Source organism: Clinocottus analis, unplaced genomic scaffold (assembly GCF_023055335.1).
Source record: "Clinocottus analis isolate CAN_PGR_092001 unplaced genomic scaffold, fCliAna1.0.p SCAF_18, whole genome shotgun sequence".
In the NCBI taxonomy this organism is placed as follows: Eukaryota; Metazoa; Chordata; class Actinopteri; order Perciformes; family Cottidae; genus Clinocottus; species Clinocottus analis.
The window spans coordinates 4,541,520-4,562,323 of record NW_027175909.1 but is presented as its reverse complement, the minus strand read 5'-3'; the positions used below and the strand labels follow the sequence as shown (position 1 = coordinate 4,562,323).

At 47.4% G+C, this 20,804-nt stretch overlaps 1 protein-coding gene across 5 annotated transcripts; it reads left to right on the top strand.

Annotated features, from left to right (window-relative positions):
• The first annotated feature begins 549 nt into the window (after positions 1-549).
• Positions 550-18,877, top strand: pfkpa (phosphofructokinase, platelet a). 5 transcript variants are annotated; one of them, XM_068581264.1, is made up of 23 exons: positions 550-808; positions 3,651-3,724; positions 4,486-4,563; positions 4,864-5,053; positions 5,489-5,654; positions 5,873-5,917; positions 6,006-6,114; positions 6,787-6,882; positions 7,615-7,707; positions 9,404-9,529; positions 10,129-10,193; positions 10,442-10,511; positions 11,364-11,510; positions 12,465-12,535; positions 12,628-12,715; positions 13,337-13,489; positions 14,448-14,600; positions 15,542-15,706; positions 15,807-15,868; positions 15,951-16,062; positions 16,502-16,601; positions 17,405-17,510; positions 17,804-18,877. In XM_068581264.1, exons 1-23 carry the CDS (start codon positions 715-717, stop codon positions 17,958-17,960), a joined length of 2,520 nt encoding a protein of 839 aa, XP_068437365.1. In that variant the 5' UTR covers positions 550-714; the 3' UTR covers positions 17,961-18,877. The 5 variants fall into 5 exon arrangements, with proteins under 5 accessions (XP_068437365.1, XP_068437363.1, XP_068437364.1 ...); XM_068581262.1 differs by lacking the exon at positions 14,448-14,600 and having other exon boundaries at positions 17,804-18,876; XM_068581263.1 differs by lacking the exon at positions 13,337-13,489 and having other exon boundaries at positions 17,804-18,875.
• Positions 18,878-20,804: the final 1,927 nt, after the last annotated feature.

Sequence of the window (20,804 nt, the reverse complement as noted above, 5' to 3'; positions counted from 1 at the left end):
TAATAAAACCAATAACAATATTACTACTACTACTACTACTACTACTACTACTACTACTACTACTACTACTACTACTACTACTACGTCTAATCTTTTATATCATATTTTGTTTTACGATAGGTCTGTTTTTTACACAGTTTTTACATGGAGTAAAGGTGTATTGTCAGCTGTAATTATTTCTCAACTTACAAATGGATATTTAAATAATTGATAACAATGTGCACACTGCATTGTAATCAAGTAATGTGTGTAATTGTTCCATTTGACTTGTTGCAATGTGAGGTGGCCTGCCTCCGGCTGCTTACAGTAAAGGTATTTTGTTCTGCTTAAGAGGAACTTAGTAGAATAAACGGAGTGCAGGTGTGTTTACCCCTCCACACAATCCCAGAGGACACAGGGATGCACATTGGCATCCACCTGCTGTCTGCTCCGCCTACACATCCTCTACGTTCCTCCTCATTGGAAGGTAGGCTTCACAAAACCAGAGATCTGATTGGCTCACGGCCACGTCAATCACCTTTCCCACGGTCACTCGATGCAAATCAACGAATAGATGCGGAACAGGAGAAGGAGAGCGCAGCGGGCACATATCGGTAGAGGCAGGGGGGCGGACGACCGTTGCCCTTCATCACTTTAGCGACACTTTCACTCAGTTGCGGTCCCGTTGTGTTATTGTTTCCTCCACTGGACCGGGATATAAACCGCTGTGAGAAAATGGCGAAGCCAGAAACCAAGAAGATATTCTTCGAGAACCTGTCGGGAGCCGGCAAAGCCATCGCGGTGCTGACGAGCGGAGGGGATGCTCAAGGTAAACTGTCGCGCGACAGTTTGATGCAGTGCTTGATGTGTGTAACGTGTAACGGCCCCGCAGAGCGCGAGACACTCCGTGGCGGCGGCGACGCGTTTCTTCACGCTGCGTGAAAAGCTTCACGTATAACATACAGTGAGGAAACAGTAACGACCCGTTCAACCACTTAGCATGCTAACGGGACATTTCCTGCTAACCCCCTGGAGGCTAGCGCTGACCGGCCGACAGCATCCCCCTCTGCCGGGGCTCCGATGGCGCGTCTCTCCGCTCAGAGAAGGCGGCAGCAGGCCGAGGTCGAGCCCCCGTCCCCTCGGTCCTTATTGCAATATAACCGACAAGCTAATGTCATCATTCAATGAGTTAACACAGTCGAATAAACTTTGATGAAGCAGCCCGCGTTAACAATGCCGGCACTGCATTGCGGGTGGTGTAGGTCAGGATGTGACAACGGGGGGAGGGGAGGGACAAACAACATCCTCATCATGTAGATTGTGAGATGAGATGAGACGTGAGGCCGCGGTTCGTTCGCAGACACATTTAGGGTATGTGGCGGAAAAGCTCGTATCCTGTGTACGTGAGGAGCTGCATCGCTTCATCCGTGCTGCGACGCTCCCCCGACGCGGCATGCGTCATCAAGGAAACCCTGGTCACGTGCTCACCGGAACGTGCCCTTGTTTGTCTGAAGCGCTGCAGGTCTGTCACGACGTAAACGTTGCAAGTGCAATTATTTAGGGGTTGGACTGTAGTTTATTGAAGACATAAAATTGCTCCTGAAAATTGAGAACCAATATGGTTTTTCAGTACAGGACCTAGTAGGATTTTGTGTTAAGGCATACAGGTTACATAAGAGAGGTTACATAAGAGATGTGATATTTAAAATAATACCACAATGTAAGAGATACATGAAACAACCGAATGTATTGCTGTTATTATAACTTGTTATTGTGTATATCTTTAGGTAAGAGCTTCCTCCAAAGCCATTCTGATCAGTTATATTATGATTATGTAATAAACTTAATTAATTAAACCCTTTACAACACTGACTTTTCAGATATATAACATAGTTAAACACCATTTATCCTAAGACATCAATCATTAAGTGGGTTGTCTGAATTAAGAAGGAATACATATTTTGTTATTGTAATAATATGTCTGTTAAACGATGGAAAACCACCAGTTATGTTTGAGAGTTGACGTACAAACGATTTGGACTGCCAAGAAATTGTGCTTTTTTTTCGTAGCAGGCATTTTGATGTGTCATAGTAGGAAAAGCATAGGTGTTACTAATAACAATAACATTGGCTCTGCTGTATTTCTGTCCTGACCATGAGCCAGCATGCACAATAAGCTGATTACTGGAATTCAGCCATACAACATTTATTATTTACACCTGTGCTCTGCCTGCTGGGACCTGTGTAAAGGTCTCTCGTGAACGAGTACTGTGGAGATGTTGATTCAGCCGCCACTTGACTTGATTCACTTTCAACAAGAACAGCAGCGCAGTTTTTTTTTGTGCACTTTACAATAATTGCCAGCCAAGTGTTGCATATTCTCGCTCTCCTTGGCTCGGGATCAACGAATCGGTCCTTAATGGGTGGCTTTGATATTAGAATTCACCCTTAACACACACACACACACACACATAGAAAAAAAAGAGGTGGAAAAAGTGCATGGAGTTGGCGCCAGAGCAAAGCAATGAGGCATTGCATGACAGGAACTGAATGTCAGTGTCAGAGGGCATTGTGTAGACTTGGCTTGTTTTTTTCATTCACTCTGCAAGAAGAAAAAGTGTCGGTTCTGCAGAACAGGAGAGCCAAACTCAATGCCTTTCGGCTTTGATAAAGACCTCCGAGCTCTGCAAGAAACAGAAAAAAAGATACCTTTCTTGGATAATCTTTACATTTCATCTCAGCCTATCTCGCTCACATTCTTTCTCTGTCTGCTTCTCAGCCTCTAAGCCTCTTCAGTCTTCCTCCCTGTGATTAAACCAGGCCGTTCATTTGAACGTGGTTATGTAATGAGACAGTAGGTCAGGGGCCGTCACAGCGGACAGCGCCGCGAATAGCCGGTCCCTTTTCTAACGGTTCTGCGTGCCTTGTGGGTTCTGTGACCCTAGAAATGTAGGAGAAAACACGCCTTTTTGAAGGGTTTTTACTTGCCAGTATAGCTCTCCATGTACATTTCACTGTCTTTTCACTCCTTTGCTGTTTTCTCTGCTGCCCCACTGGTCTTAAACCTTTGTGTTGCTTAGTAACAGCACTGCTTGGCGTTCACTGGGTTTGTACCGAGAGGGAACTCGGTGCTTTCTTCTGTCGTTTATACCCAGTCAGCCAAGTTCCTGTCGGCCTGCTGTGGGTAAAGCCTGAACCAGTATCCCCAACGTCATGTTTATGCTAACCTGTCATTGACATTCACGTCATAGCACTGACTTATTCGTTTGGACTAACTACAAATGTCTGTGCGGCTGTAGGAGGAGCTGAGAGACAGTCTGACCAAAAATGGCAGTGTGCTGTGGCGAGAGCGAAAACATTGTGGCCACAGATAACAGTATAAACACAGCTAAGCTGAACTCTAATACGCTAACATGTCTTTCACGTTTAAGACGCATAAACGCTCATAGAGGGAGTTCAAGTTGTGATGCTGACCTTCTTTGTGACAGATGAAACGCATATCCATGTAGTAACCTGTTAAGAAAACGTGCAAATCAGGATTTTACATTGATTTGCTCCAGTTAACGTGTGTTCTCCCTTTGTGAAGCTTCACTATTGACACTGTGTTGCACCAAAGTTGTTTTACTTTGGGATTACTTTTTGATATGCTATAAAAAAATCTTTTTTTTCAGGAATGAATGCTGCTGTACGTGCCGTGGTTCGAATGGGGTTATATGTGGGAGCAAAAGTTTATTTCATTCATGAGGTGAGCCCAAACTTTGTGATGATCGCTGTTCACAGCCCTTTGGCAGCTGCTCGCAGTTTATTGGAGGCGATAGACTGGAGTACAAAGTAGGAAAATGTAGACCTTCAGCCACATCACCTGCACATTGTATGCACAACACAATAAATACAATAAGTAATTATTCAACTTATTTTCAAAACAGAGCACAGGTATGATGAATCTTTTTTTTAAGCGACTCTTTACAGCGAGCCTTTCAGATGAATGTATGTCACAACAGGACGACTGCACTTGAGCTACATACTGATGCTGTCAACACTCGGAGCCCGGGCTGCATCTATGCACACGGGGAAGTTTGTTCTCACATAGCAGATGTCAGAGGAGCTTTGGCTCCGCTTGCTCATCCTGCATGACCCCTGCACATCTGTACATGTCATGGACCTCCTCGCTCAGAGTGTCGTTACATAACTGACTTGAAGCTGTAGCAGAAGCTCTGTGTGAAACTCCCACTCAGGTACACACTGCTGTGTGTTCATCCGCACAATTCTGCAGAACACTTTGTGATGACGGACACACTTTAAACCAGTTTCACACTTACACATTTACACCCTTTCCTATGGTGTTGCATTAGCTTCTAATATTTATGTAATTCTGAAGGAGGATGACCTAATGATGCAGTTTGGAGTCCACATCGCTCCAGCTGTTAGTTGTTTTGGATTATCTGTTTGGTAATCTTGTGTATTCATTTCCGAAGAAGCCTCATCTTTTTTCTTTTCTTTAATCAGGGATACCAGGGTATGGTGGACGGTGGAGAGAACATAGAGGAGGCCTCATGGGAAAGTGTCTCCAGCATGCTACAAGTGGTGAGTAATTATCATAGGCAGCATACAATCTACTGCACTGCACAGGCTCGAGAAACAACTTTCTCATGTGTGAATTTCTGTTTGAGGGCGAGACACTCTAAGATGAAAATATTAAAGTAAGTATTTGCTCACAGAGAGCAGGCCGTTCAAGAGGAAATTGGAAGTCATGGTGCTCAAACAGAAGGCTGTTTTATGGTCTTCGCAGCAGCCAGTGTGTTTTCCACTGAGCGCCATGACAAACCAAGTACACAGAACAAAGAGTATTGGCGCAAAAGTAATGCGCTCACTCCCCTCCATCAGGGTGGGACTGTTATCGGCAGCGCCCGCTGTAAGGAGTTTCGCAGCCACGAGGGCCGCCTGAAGGCCGCCCTCAACCTGGTGAAGCAGGGCATCACCAACCTGTGCGTGATCGGTGGAGACGGCAGTCTGACGGGAGCCAACCTCTTCAGGGAGGAGTGGAGCGGGCTGCTGACGGAGTTGGTGGAGCAAGGTACCGAGAAAAGATTAACCCTCTTTGCTTTACCTTCACGCCCTGTCACTCCGGTTTTTTTTTATTATTCATTATTATTCTGGCTGTTGTGAAAATGTTTTTTATATGAAACCCTGCCTCTTTGCACAAGAGGCTCCATGTCGCGCCATCTTTACCAGAAGTTTAGCTGTTTATAAACCTTAGGCAGGCTCTGCTATAAGTCAAACTATGAGAGGCCATCTTTCAAGCCAGCAGATGCCCTTCATTATCATTTAAGAGGCAATCACTTTTGTCAAATAGTCACTCAAAACACACAAGTTATAGCGTGACGTATTTGTATTGTAAATTAAAGTTCATTGCTTCTCTTGCCATTATATTTTGACAACACGCTGTGAGCCGCCCGAACGACTGTGGAAACACACCGCTGGTTCAACCCTAACATCCCGATCCTCTCAGGCTCGATCGAGGCCGACTCCGTCCAGAAGTACTCGGCCCTTCACATCGTGGGGATGGTTGGCTCCATCGATAACGACTTCTGTGGGACCGACATGACAATTGGCACCGACTCCGCTCTGCACAGAATCATCGAAGTGGTGGACGCAATTATGACAACGGCACAGAGGTGAGGGCGACATAGAGCAGCTATATATTGTATTTGGTAATAAGTAGTCTTTACTAATCTAGCAAATAAAAGTTTGAGCCCATGTGAAGTCCTAAATAGGACACGCTGTAAGTACTGTGGCTACAATGCGGTACCGCTGGCTATCTTGAATCCAACGGTCGAGTGATGTACCATTCAAATGCACTGCTAAGTCATTATTTTCTGCTCTGATCTTTCAGTCACCAGAGAACATTTGTGTTGGAGGTCATGGGCAGACATTGTGGGTGAGAAAGCATTTGATAAACATGACAGTAGATCCATAATCACAATACTTTAATAACTTCTGTTTACTGACACTGCATTTCCCCTCAGCTACCTGGCCTTGGTGAGCGCCCTGGCTTGTGGAGCAGACTGGGTGTTGATCCCCGAGATGCCCCCAGAGGACGGCTGGGAGGACAAGATGTGTTCAAAACTGTCTGCGGTAACACGATCCTGTTTGTTCCCCACAGTCAACCCGCTAACCTTTTCGTACCGGTGTCGAGTTCTTTATGATGCTCCCTTGTTATCTTGTTTGATTTGTCCTTTTTCTTTCCACAAGAAGTGAATCCTGACTTATTTTTATCAGAGAAGACTGATGTGAAGGACAGCGTTTAGTCTCCGCCGTCTGGTGTCTCATTGTGTTTTTATTTCTGCTTTGGAAACCATTGTTCTATGATTCAGACCCGTTCCAGGGGCACAAGGCTGAACATAATCATAGTGGCAGAGGGAGCCATTGACAGGCATGGGAAGCCTATAACTTCTGGTATAGTCAAGGATGTGAGTACCTGAGTGCAAAGAAAGGGGAAACCAGAAGCACGGAGGCCCGACAGACGGAGGTCCACAAATAGCCTAAAGGTTCTCTTTTATGGCTTGCCATCACAATCTCTAACCGGATGCTCCCGCTCCTAATCAGTGAACCTTGATGCTGCGTGCTGAGTCCACAGCAATGCAACGAGGACACGGCAGCAACGCCGGCAGGAGCGCTGCTGATTACAAAGTGCGAACGCGAGCAGCCGCGACACTCCGGCCCGGCCCTCGTGCTTCTGAAAGCCCACGTTGCAGCCACAGTCTCAGTTTTTCTGTCATGTTGTCTCTCCACCATCCCTCCCTGTAGAACCGAGCAGGGATGAAAAGGCTGAATATCATAATTGTAGCCGAAGGGGCGATTGATCGTAGCAACAAGCCCATTACCACTGACTATATCAAGGATGTAAGTACAAGAGCTGTGTGGCGAGTGGCCGCTTGGACTGCCTCCTGTGTGACTCTAGTACTGTACTGCTGCCCTGATGTGGCTGTGACTCTGTCGCTGTGTTTCTGGAGTGCTCTGTCAGACACACTCTAGTCTGGTAAGATGGCTGTCACCATACTACTACTGCCACTGCTGCAAAACCTTGAGCGGACACCCCTCACTAAGCCTCACTCTATTGTCAAGTCAATATTTCTAACTGCTGCGCACATAGTTGTATTGTTTTTTTTATTTATTTGAATCACCCTGCACTAACTGTTCTTCGTTTCAAGGCAAACATTTTCAAGCATTTTTTATTCTTGTACAGAACCTGAGCATTTGGTTTAGCACCTTCTGGCATTCGGGACTCTTCTGTTATGCTCGGTATAAGCTAAGAGCTCCCCGCACAAAAAAAACAACTAAAAAACATGACTGAAAAATTAGAATGGCTTGCTTGTGCTTTGCTGTTTCCCCTTCTCTTCAGCTTTTCTACCGTGTTTGTGATGTGCCTGTTTCGTGCAATTAAATGTTGTGCATTTGTTTCACAGTATGGTCCTCTTTCCAGACAGAAACTCATCGTTTAGCCGTGTGACTAATATGCATGATACATTTGTATCACATGACATGAATTGCCCATGAGTCACATTTACAGTAGTATCAGAACAAAGTGTTTTTGCCACTGTGTTTTGCTAATACCTGCACATTGTATCCTCTCAGCTCGTCGTCAAATGCTTGGGCTTCGACACGCGAGTGACCATCCTGGGGCATGTACAGAGAGGAGGGACCCCCTCGGCTTTTGACCGCATCCTGGTAGGTCCCGCCCACTTTTTGATTACAGATACTCTGTTTTAGTCATTTGTCTTCATCCGGTTGCAGCTTCTGAAATATTGGGATTTGATTATTAATGTATTAGTATTAATAATATTAGGGTTTTGGATTGTTGGTGGAAAAAAACATGCTATCTAAATACATCACCTGAGACTTTAGGAAGTTCTCACGGGAAATATGTAATTTTCTAATTATTTATAAAGAAATCATGAATCATTCCCCACATGATTCTATTTCTCAGAAGGAATTATTTCCCTTTATTTGACAACAATTTATATTGTCGACCTTTTCTAATTTGTTCTCTTTTCTAATATGAGTTATCTATATATATATATATCCCGTATGTGCGTCCCGTATGTGGCCAAGCACATACGGGAATATAAAACTGACTACAGTTGAAAGTAGGGTGGAGGATGAGACCCAGACACCGATGAGAATAACTGCTCTCACTGCTTCTGTCCGTCTTTTCTCCGTTATCCCTCCGCCATGATGTTTAGAGAACTTGCCTCACTCGGGAAATTGCAGACGGTGATTATCTTTCACTGGAAATCATCACTATTTTGTGATCAAACACTTTTCGTTCCTTGTCTTCGTTTCCTGTTTTACGCGCTCGCTCCCTGCTAATTAGTCTGCTCTCAGAGCGTTGACTAGTCTCTCAGAGCGTTGACTAGTCTCTCTGAGCGTTAACTAGTCTCTCAGAGCGTTAACTAGTCTCTCAGAGCGTTAACTAGTCTGCTCTCATGATCGTAAGTCGTATCAACGTGTGACTGTACAGCAGGAACAGTGACCACAAACACATTATTCGCCGCTGACATTCTCATCAAAAGTCATTCCAGCCAAAATATCAAAGTTTACACGAAACATGTGCAAGCTATTATAGTGTGTACGTAAACAGCTAGGGCTTTTATTGTGGAGGGGAAACGGAAAGAGAGGAGGATTTGTTCGAGTGAAAAGGGAGACAAGAATAAAGTGGCTGCTGTCTTGTCTTACCTAACGGAGCAGCGTGTTGTTATTTTATTATTATAAAAGTGTAGGCGCAAGAGAAACCCCCGCTACACATGTTTGGTAAATGTCAAGCTGGAAATGACAACTAACGGTCGCGCAATTTGAATCTACCTGTTATTTTGAGTGCGCACTGATATGGATGCTGGTTAATGTAAAAGTAATGTAATGTAATGTAAGTGTACACATCTTTTGAACTATTGTACATGTTTGCTGCAAGCTCTATTGGAGGTATTTTGGTAGGAATAGTCCAGCTGTAGAGAGCCATTCCTCTGTAATCCTGTGTGTGTGTGTGTGTGTGTGTGTGTGTGTGTGTGTGTGTGTGTGAGAGAGGAGAAATGGCCCTCAGGTTTTAGGTTAAGCACATTATCAGATTTATGGCTCAGCACACACAGCGCTGCATCACAGATTGATGCATCTCATGTTTACCCCAAACTGACAAAATAAATAAAATTGAGGCTGAGAGAAAAGACATTGTGGTGAATGTTGTGTCCAGTGTGGAAAAGAAAGAACAAATAAATCACTGGATTTAGGGAAAATTGTGTCTGAAAAGAAACTATTGTGTTTACAGGAGAAACAGAGGAGGTATATTGATATGATGATGATGTGTGTGTGTGTGTGTGTGTGTGTGTGTGTGTGTGTGTGTGTGTGTGTGTGTGTGTGTGTGTTCCCACAGGCCAGTCGGATGGGTGTGGAGGCCGTCCTTGCACTTCTGGAGACCACAGCTAACACACCGGCCTGCGTGGTCTCTCTGTGCGGTAACCAGTCGGTGCGCCTGCCCCTGATGGAGTGTGTACAGATGGTAGGCACGGGGCCGGAAACATGACACACACTCAAAACACACACATACGCAAGTACGTATTTACAAAAGTACGGATGCTGAGGAGAGAGGGGGAAACAGCAAAGCACACACAAACAGAGGGGAATGACTGTGGCTCAGAGAGGCCAAGTTGGAGGAGCATGAAGTGATGCTGCCAGCCCACTGGGCCTGAAGTGGCACAAACGTTCACAAGAGAGTTTTATTGTCTGGGGTTAATGATTATCTGAAGCTCATGGCGGGGCGGGCGATAACTGCCTGCCGGGTGGTGATGTAACAGTAACAAAGAGGCTTTCTTGTGCTCGCACACCATGTTCAGATTTTAAATGAACTACAGGGAAGGTTTTCTATTAGTTTCCAATTTTGTGGTGTCGGTCAAAGCAAGGTTACATGATGTTCTCTGTTGTGAGCTGGAACGTCTCACAATGCTCTGTCTCTTTAAGAAAGGAATGAATGCCTACAGATATTTGATCTCAGTGGATTTAAATTAAACAAAGTGCCTCTGCTTTTGCATATACAGGGGAGGGGGCTGTATGACATAATACAGACTTCAAACAGTAACAATACTCCTCTCTTTTCCTCAGACTCAAGAGGTCCAGAGGGCCATGGACGGGAAGCGGTTTGAGGAGGCTGTTAAGCTCCGGGGCAGGTATGACCACCACTTCACTCAAGATCAAGACATCAGTTTGACGATGCTTACTGTAGACAGGCGAGAAAGTGGGTCATGGCGCTGTTTAGAACACCAAGCAGTCTGTTGTTTATACACAAGGATACAGTCTGTGGCATAACGATGCAGAAATGTCACCCTCAGTATTTCAGCATCGTCTTGTCACTGGTGCTGAACATGTCCCCTGTTGTTTTCACAATGTTGCACGTGCCATGTTTTATTCATTGCAGGAGTTTTGAAAACAACCTGAGGACGTACAAACTGCTGGCTCATCGTAAACCAGAATCCGAACTGCCAGTTGTAAGTCCCCTCCCGAAACCTTGACGTTACCTTCGGGACTTTTGACGGTGACGGTGCCGGAATTACACACACACACACACACACACACACACACACACACACACACACACACACACACACGCATAGAGAAACGCACTAGGCAGGAGTAGCAGTCCCGAACCATGCCTGGAGTGCAGGTTGTTTTTACCAGAGATGGTTCGGCCTCCATAGCCCCTGAGATGTCCTACAAATAATGACTCCACCACGAGACATGATGCATCGTGCCGCTGCTATTTTTAGAGCTACCCTTGGCCTTGTGTAATGATTATCCTCGTCTGGCCAAATAATGTGAGCGTTCCTCTGAAAACCAGGGCATTTAATATTGCCAGTCATGCCCGCTATCCATCAGATATGCTAATAATGGCGACCAGCTCACAATAAACAGTTTCCAGCTTCTTCTTGCTGTGCAGCCTGTAGTTGCTTCGCACGAGGCTCGGGCGTCTGGCTCGCTGTTGGTCTGCCATGCAGTGTTATCAAATAACACCTGACTCCCCCGCTAAGGGGATGACTAGTTCCTCCGCGCCAGGAGGAGGACGGCTAAAGATCAGCGAGGTGTGCGGGCGGCGCGGCAGGCTCCGTGCTGCGCAGCTCGCCTCAGGGGTCGGCCGCCCCGCTGCACTCTGTGATAACAACCACTGTCTGCACAGCGTGTCGCCGAGAGCAGAGGCAGGAACACTTATCGATTCGCTCTGCAGAGCTCGATCGACTGTCCCTCCAACAACTCTGGCGACGCGCTCTCTTTGTCTCGTGCGCCGACACACACGCACACACAGGTTTGATGTCCGTTTCCTCGTGTGTTTTTCTGCCCCTCAGAGCAACTTCAACGTGGCGGTGCTGAACGTCGGCGCCCCCGCGGCGGGCATGAACGCCGCCGTGCGTTCAGCCGTCAGGGTGGGCATCTCCGAGGGCCACAAGATGTTCGCCGTCAGTGACGGGTTTGAGGGGTTCTCCAAAGGACAGGTGGGGACTAACTCACCAATGTACTGCCACCTGTGCTGTACTATTGCCCGCGTACACAACTTTGCAATCTTACTACTTCTGATTAATAGGAAATATGAATCTAGAAGGGAAGTCATCACACAACGGAGACTTAATGTCGTGATCATATATTGTGTGTCCTGCTTTATATTTTAATTGACAACTCTAAAGAGAGTTGGTAACGTACACAATCACTGTTAGCTCCCCGACTGAAGAATAATCTGTCCAGATTAATGTAAACCTATTGTCCTCCTGTGCCCAGAATAGATATATGCAATACCATAATATATCCATAGAGGGCAACAAACGACACGGACTGAGAAGCACAGTTTAGTCGGTAGGAGGATTCTCACCTCATCTAAATGGAGAGGAAGTCTTGACTTTTGAATGAGCTAAAACAGTAGACAGTAGATATTTGAGTCTTTAGGTGGATCCAGACTGTGCTGCAATTTGAGCTGCTGCTTTTCTTCCCCTCTGACTGGTCGAACTGGTTCCCCCTCTTCTGTCTCCCATATCCTCCACTCACCTTTTCCCAGTGAAAGAAAAACATCAAATCCTCATTCAAAGAACAGCGTTCAGCCAACGACTTGATCGTTTATCTTTATCGAAAATGTGCCCGATATGAGCGCTGAGTTAAACTCCCCGTGTGTGCGCCCCGGCCAGCCGAAACCCGGCTGCTCCAACTGACCCTGAGAAGATTAGACCAGCGGGAGTAATGGATTTCTCTACCTCAGTGCTCTGGGACTTTCTGCAACACACCTCTGTGTCTTCACCGCTCCAGCTCCTCTGTTATATATATATTTATATATAGTATAGATAAAGAGAGAGAGTAGTCAGGAAGAGTGAACTCTCCTTTCTGAGATTTGAAATGCTGAAGGAAGGAAGTGTTTAATATGTGATGGAGTGAGATTCCACCTGTTGTTTTATCCCCCTCAGATTAGGGAGATTAAATGGGCCGATGTCGGAGGATGGACGGGACAAGGTGGCTCTCTGTTGGGAACCAAAAGGTAAAGGACCACACTCGCAGCCACGCACACTGTGCCTGTTCAAATGTTTGTAAATCACTCCTCATGAATGATCGTCCTCTCCTCCCCTTCAGAACACTTCCTGCAAAGCATGTCGATAAAATTGCCGAGCAGATGCGAGAGCACAACATCAACGCTCTGCTAATTGTTGGTGGATTTGAGGTATGTTTCAAACTTTTTCCCTTGTCCCCCGCTAGCACTTTCTTTTGCTAATAATGAGGCTACATTCTCATTTGTACTTTCCAGAAGCTTTTTACCTCGGTAGAGCCAGCGCTAGCTTTCATAACCAGCCACATTATGAGCTTGCTCACGCACTTAAAGATGGCAACGTAGCCGTTGAAGCGAGCTAATGATATTGTTAGATGTCCTGGTGTACGGTATAGGACCGTGAACACTGATGTTGATCCCCTCCATCAAGTCTTATCCATCTTTTATGTGCCACCATATGGCTCCTTCCATAGTCCTGTGCGTAATCACGCCTCTTTGAACTGTAGAGCACTGCTTTTCTTATCGCCATGTCACATCCTCCCATTTAGATGCTCACCAGCTTTATTTTCCTGTGATCTGTGCAAGTAAATGAGTTTCATGTGTGTGTGTGAGATATGTTGTCAGAGTGGTACCTGTCTGTTTCGCTGCTGTCCGTTGTGATAGACCTGGCTCCTCCCCTTGGCACAACTTCTTTTGTCTTTCTCCCTCCCCTTGTGGCAAGTAGCACCTCTCAACCAAACCACCCCCCCCCCCTCCCCCTTTGCAGACACTAAAGCCCTTGGCTCTGCCCTGCAGGCCTTCCTCTCACTGCTGGAATTGTTAACGGCGCGTGGGAAATATGACGAGTTCTGCGTGCCCATGGTCATGGTCCCGTCCACTGTCTCCAACAATGTGCCGGGCTCAGACCTCAGCATCGGCGCTGACACGGCTCTGAACGCCATCACTGCTGTAAGTGATGGCGCCGGCGACCAGAATGTCTCACTCGCTTTACGCTCTCACGGAGCAGGGAACAAAAAGGGAGAAACCGCTCACTCAGTCGTTTTACCGGCCTGTCAGTGGAGTATTTGGAGGACCAATTTGTGAACATCTGTTAACCCCCGCCAAAAAAACTAAACAAAAAAAAGCACACCTCCGTCATGCCTGGTAAAGTCACAGAGCAGCACCCCCTTCCCCTATCAGGTGAGTGAGTGAGTGGCAACATGGAGGCATGCTGTGAGGTGCCCGAGTGTCGTGACCGGCCGCCATGTTTGCTCTGCCCGCCCTTCTCTCTGTCTGTGTGCGTGTTTTCCATCATCATCATCATCATCAAGATGAGTGGTAACGGCATGCAGGTTGGATGTTGTCTACTTCGCTGCAGAGCACAAACTAACACCTCGTAGCATAGAGCGCGTATCTGCTTTAACGAAGCTCCCACACTGACTTTATTAAGTACGACATCAACACGATAACTCCAATTAGCATCAACGTGACTTCAGCGCAAATATGACAGAGGATAACGTCAGCGTGCCTGGATCTCTGCCACCATCTTCTTCATCCTCCTGTGTCTGCAGACTCGATCGGTGCTCGTCTTGCCTGCACACACAACCCTCCGAGCTGCACACGGCCCTCTGTCCCGCCTTGTCTTTCCTCCCTCTGCTGTATCGGCCCCACCATCTCCCTTTCCTCCCTTCATTCTCTGTTTGTACATGTTCCCGTCTCCCCTTCTCTTCTCCGTCTCTCTGTTCACACTACCGCCCCCTCTGCCAAAGGGAAGCCATTGCGGCTATCACACGGAAAGAGCCGGAATGGCCGGGTACGCTCTAACAACACCGAGAGAGAGAGAGAGAGAGAGATTCACACCTCTCTCTCCCCCGGTGGCCGTCCTTCTGCGTCCTCCTAACGCGTTCTCACCCCGCTGCCGCTTCAGGCCTTTGAGAGTCTGCTGCAGCTGTGCGAGGCGCGCGCGACCCACGAGGAGTTTTGCATCCCGATGTGTATGCTGCCCGCCACCATAAGTAACAATGTGCCGGGCACAGACCTAAGTATCGGGGCGGACACGGCCCTCAATGCCATCGTGGAGGTAAGGCAGCCGACCCCAAGACTTTGACCGCTTTGACCCCCCCGCGCCAGTGAGGATGAGAACACATTGTATCACGCATCAGTGGAGTTAATGGTCTGCTGATTAAAGCATTGAAGCAGCTCTATAGATTTCTATAGTCATGATGTAACCTTTATTTTTAGCTGAACTCAAGGTTAACCCTCACCGTAGTTCTAGCGTTACAGGCCTAGAATTAACTTTAACCCAAACACTCCCACTACATTTTAAAGGGGCACTCCATCCTCGACACGAGGGGTTTTGAACCTGCGAGTTGTTTTATACAGAAAGACTGCATCACCACATGCAGGCATGATGGGAACTCTAGGATGTAGGTTGTTTTTTCTTGGAGCTTGAGCCACACCCGGGACTACAAATCAGAATATCTCGGCCTCTGCTTCCTCGATTTGAACCATCGCTTCATTGAATCTGTCTCCTGTGAGTCGTCCTCCAACGTGATGGACGTGCTCTACAGACCCCTGGAAAGCCCCTTTAACAATGCTGTAGTTGTGGAGTTGTTTGTGACATCACAGTCGCCTGATATCAAACTAAGTAGCAGTCTAAAAATAATTCTAATCAAGTACTTAACATTTGAACTGCACATACCGTTTGATCTGCTCCCTCGTCCTCACGCAGGACTCCAGTCTCACTGGGGACGCAACATTGTAGCCTGAATCTGCTCGGATTGTTTAAATGTAGCAAGCTGGCTCTTGTGCAGTGAGAAATGAGCATGCCGACTGTCAAACCAGTGCCCGTTTCTCTGCAGCATGCGGAACGTTTTACCGACCATGACTGTTTTTTGACTGTTTTTCCTCTAAAACATGGAATTGAACTGGAGTCATCCCTCATGTCCCGTTTCATAACGCTGGTCTCGTACTATTCGCCCAAATGTGTGCTGACTTTGTGAGCTTGTGTGCACGTGTCAGACTTGCGACCGCATCAAGCAGTCGGCCAGCGGCACCAAGAGGCGCGTCTTCATCATCGAGACGATGGGCGGCTACTGCGGCTACCTGGCCAGCGTGGGAGGGCTGGCGGCCGGAGCCGACGCCGCCTACATCTACGAGGAGCCGTTTGACATCCGAGACCTGCAGGTAACTCGGCATCTCTCGGTCCACGAGAGGGCGTTCGGGGCGGCCTTTTGCGTTACAGCGCTGCCCGCTGGTCACTCACACTCCCTGCGTGTCCCCACAGGCCAACGTCGAGCATTTGACGGAGAAAATGAAGACCAGCATTCAAAGAGGACTGGTCCTCAGGTAACATCGAAAAGCATTGCTGTGTGTGTCCTCTGTGCATGTGGACTTTGTTAACTGTGTGTGTGTGTGTGTGTGTGTGTAGGAATGAGAACTGTAACGAGAACTACACTACAGACTTTATCTACCAGCTGTACTCTGAAGAAGGGAGGGGCGTGTTCGACTCCAGGAAGAACGTGCTGGGACACATGCAGCAGGTAGGCGCGGCCCCGGCTCCCCCTCTTTCACACCGACTCTACCAGGCCCTGGAAGATTTAATAGATTATATTATACTATCATGAATATGCATGTCCCTGGCTTTGTTGTGGTTTTGGCTCTGCGTGTCTTGAGGTTTTTGGCGGATAGAACGGGATCAAACAAAACTTCCACGATCCCCAAGGGGGAGGAAGTGGGTTGTGCCGGCAGCAAGTGACGGGGTACAGGAGGAAAAGTAGATTTTAAACCTAGCACAACTAAAAATGTTTTAATATTTAAGAAAAGAAAAAGTTTGGTGGTTCTGGGTTTAAATACGGTCTGAGACTCTTCGTGCATATTCATATTTTTTTAATCATTTTTCTTGAATCTAAATGTGCAAGCTTCAAAACATGAGTGTCATCCTCAAGCAACCAAATGAAACATTTTGAATCCTTTGTGAAGGGAGGCGCGCCGTCTCCGTTCGACCGCAACTTCGGGACCAAGATCTCGGCCAAGGCGATGCAGTGGGTCACCAAGAAGCTGGTGGAGACGTTCAGACACGGTGAGGTCCATGCTCCCCCTCAGCGCCCCGTGGTAGATCACCCCTCCCTCCCTACAGAGCCGTGACCGTTGTGAAGCGGACCTTTACCCACATCCGTCATGGAGTCACCGTCTTGATATCCTCACGTATTTTTAGGGAATCATTCATTGATCCTCTGAATCCATCAGCGTAACTGTTTGATGAGAAATTGACTTGAATGACTTTACAGAAGAGAACGGGAGAAACCTCTGAGCGATTATTTGTGTTAAAAAGCACTTTGAAGGTGAACAAAAGGCTACAATTAAAGTTAAAACTCCTCTTTTGTTTTTTATGTCCATTTCTTATATATACATGGATGACATAAGATGAAGGTAAATCTTTTTCTTCTGCTGGCTCCATGACCATCTCCATCTTTATACTCAGCTCCATGTCCCCGTCTCGTCTTTCCATTATTCTTATAGATCCACTCAGGCAGCCGAGGCACTATTTCCTCGTCACGTCTGGATTTATAAGATTGGAAAGTGATGGCCACTGTTTCCTGCTTTGCTCCACATCTTTAACTCCTTTATCTGACGCTTTATGTCGCCTCAGTTGCTTTTTGTGTCTAGTCCTCCAGTCCCATCCCCATTTCCATCCTGCCGCAGATCCACGCAGCACTGTTGTGTTCACGCTCGCCACTAAGCAGGAAGAGAGGCCACCATCGCCCGACGCAACCTCTCCCGCTCACTGCCGACCCTCTGCCCCATGCTTTTGTACGTTCGCTAACCTGTAAGAGCACGCTCCCCGCGTTCCCGTCCTCTGACTGCTGCTGTGTTTCCCCGCAGGCCGAGTGTTCGCTAACACCGAGGACTCCTGCTGCCTGCTGGGGATGCGGCGCCGGGCTCTGGTCTTCCAGCCCGTTGTGCAACTCAAGGACGAGACCGACTTTGTGTACGTATCGAGCCACGAGGACTTAAAAAGCACACAATCCTTCTTCTTCTTCCGAGCTGTGGTGGTTCATGTTAATGCTGGCTCACCCCAGCCCGCTGTGGTGCGAAGCTAACTGCTGAAGTCTCTCCTGTATCACATATCCATGTGGTCCAGATGGGAATTGATCTTTTTCTCCCCCTCATTCATTAGAATATATTAGATTTGTGCCACATGGGACCTTTTTAGAATGAACACATTTCTGTATTAGTGACAAAAAAAACCCACAGTGCTGAGCTCTGCTCGTCTGTCCGCAGTCACAGGATCCCCAAGGAGCAGTGGTGGCTGAAGCTGCGTCCTCTGATGAAGATCCTAGCAAAGTACAAGACGAGCTACGACGTGTCGGACTCCGGACAGCTGGAGCACGTCGTGCGCAACCGGCCCAAAGAGTCGGACGCTTCGGTCGCCATGTGAAGGGAAGCCAGCAGACACCGGGAGGAGGAGGAGGAGGAGGAGGGGGAGGAAGTGACCGAAGGGCCGCGAGGCGCTCGGCGTGCGTGTGCCGTTGAAAGAAAGAAAATTGCTCCTGTAACGACGTGGACAGCCGTCTCTGTTTGGCCACATACTGTGTTCATTTCCTGTCTGTGTCCCTTTAATGTCCTGAAGCGTAACCTAGCCGCTGCAGTGCTCCTTATATCACACTCACACTCGTCCCGCCAGCATCCCGCGTGTCCTCGTCGCCCTGGATGTTTAGTGTCACTGTTGTTTTAAAAATGCACTTTCTCTGTCTCCGGTTGCGTAGTCGGGCTCTGAGCAGGAGGACAGAATAGACACCGTATGTAAAAACCTGTGTGTGTGTGTGCGTGTGTGCGTGCGTGTCTGTGTGTTTGTCTGTGTGTGTCTGCCTGCCTGCCTAGACCCAGTGTGAGGTTCAGCATATTTATGTGAGACTGATGCAATACAGTTCTACTGCTGCAAGTCACGAGAACTGCATGCTGTGCTTTACACTGAAACTAATATTTATCTTTTTAACAATGTTTCATTATTTTTGCTCGTCATCATGGATATATTATTAACTGTAGGCTGTACTGGGTGGCTGTCGGTCATCTTGCACTAACAAGTTGGATGTGTAAGAGACTCATGTTTCCCACAGAATAAAACTCAGACTTGAGAAGTGTAACCTATCGATTAGTGTCTCTGCATTTCTTCATTTAACCGCTTCACCTCCACAGCGCTGCTGTTTCTTCTCTTCTAAGAGGCTTTGAAGTTAGACAAACACATCCACTCTAATAGTCTCATCCTCTCCCTCGTTCTTCCAGCTTTATCTATCTCATAACAATACTACGTTCATTTATATCAAACCTGGAGCTTCACAGTAAAAGTAAAAAAAAAAGTAGACATCAAGCTAAAAACACAGTTGAGTCTTGATGCTGCTTTCTAGAAGTGTCCTCAGATCTTAAGTCCAGAGAGAGAGACATATAAAGCCCAGTCTTCGTCTTCTTCTTCTGCTGGGCCTGGAGCGAGGAATAACCAATAAGCCTCAATCAGGACTTCAGAGACCCGCTGAAGCAGAGTCCAGCACAGGAATCCTGACCCGGATTCCACTTTTCGGAGTAAAGTCCGTGTAAAGAAAATCAAAAGGCTGAGGAGGACTTTGTCTGAAAGGCTGAGCGAATGAACGCACTGGGGCCGGAGAACAATGTTAACGCTCAGTGAAATATATCATCAATATGTTTTGGCTGCACCGATCCATCGCGTGGAAACATAATAGAGGTCTTGATCTTCAATAATAGAATTCTACTGGGTTTCACCAAAGAAGGTTTTTAATGACAGCAGCAGCAGGTTAGTGGCTCTGGAAGGACGTGCAGGCCTGCAGAGCGCCGGCTCAGGGGCCTCCTGGGCTCTTGGGCCACGGGACCAGAGGCCCCGTGGGAAGAGACTGTTAGCGTTTCAAGTGTGAGACTCCGGCAGACGGCTACAGGAACCAAACGACCCTGGTTCTAAAGAACAAAGTGATGATGGTGGTGAAGCTGACCACTTTAAAAACAAGGTTTAAAAACCCTCCCAGACTGCACTGCTGCTGCTGCTGCTGCTGCTGCTGCTGCTGCTGCTGCTGCTGCTGCTGCTGCTGCTGCTGCTGCTGCTGCTGCTGCTGCTGCCGCTGCTGTCCTCGTGTTCCCCCCGGCGGCCAGCAGGTGGCGGCAGTGCACCGCCGCGTCCTCCCGGCCGCCGGGTTCATCGAGTGCACGATGACACGGATTCCCTCCATCACTTGCTGTCCACTGCTGCTCTCCACAACTCCACTGCACGGTGGCTTTTTCTTCTTCTTCTTCTTTTCTGGAAGCAGATTAAGCGCACGCGCGCGACGCCTTGTGCGAGCGTGCGTCTGCAGCCGTAATTAGGAATTAATCTTATCATTTGAAAAGAAAATTTCTATTTCCCATGGGTGTATTAATTGTGTATACATGTAATTGGGCTGTTATTTTTTTCCCCGGCCTAAATGGACCCTTTTATTTATTTATTTATCCTTTTTTTCTGTCTGAACGACGAGTAATTACATGCATATACGGCCGGGCTGAGGCCATCGCTTAGCGACGGCACGGTGACGTGAAATGTAATTTGAAGCTAAAGCTACCTGAATCACCTTTACTCCCCACGGACCCTCCTGGAATAATTACCACCCTCGACTTTAAACCGGTGCGGTTAATTCAGCCTCACACCCACGCCTCTGCACACACACTCACACGCACACAAAAAGAAGATGCCTCCCATCACTGCATTGTCCTCGGGACCCCGGTGGGCACCTGGTTCATTGTGGAGGCATGTTCACGTTCTCTCTGAGCATGAAATTAGTAAATCCAATAATTTGGGTTGATTTAAGAATGCGAGAGCAGACCGCGGGGCCATGTGCCCATCGGTAATCAATACTTATTACCATTTCATTTTTCTCCCTCCTCCTTCCCTCCAGGATCACATGTGGATCTCTTCTCATTGGACTGATTAAAGGTTGCAAATGAAGGGTCCTCACTCCCCCTGTTCTCATCAAAGGCCAAGCGCACGCTCGCTAACTTTGTCTTCATTTAATTCTACATTGTCTTCAGACAAGAGCCCCCAATTACAAGCTCGCAGTGCATCTCCAGAATAGCTGGCGCACGTTGACCTTTTTCAGATTAAAAGCACATTCTCCTCTCTCGGAGTCCCACACTGTCCAATTCCCCGTCTAACGAACCGCGATGGTCACGATGGCGCTCTAATAACTGGTGGGAGAGAGCAGCGAAGCTAAAATAAGATTACTATAAAGGTATTGTGATAACAATA

Coding starts and splice junctions, on each gene's coding strand:
- pfkpa (XM_068581264.1), top strand. CDS start 715: ATGGCGAAGCCAGAAACCAAGAAGATATTCTTCGAGAACCTGTCGGGA. Junction 6,883..7,614: donor CCACTGACTATATCAAGGAT/GTAAGTACAAGA, acceptor GTATCCTCTCAG/CTCGTCGTCAAATGCTTGGG. Junction 10,194..10,441: donor GCTGTTAAGCTCCGGGGCAG/GTATGACCACCA, acceptor TATTCATTGCAG/GAGTTTTGAAAACAACCTGA.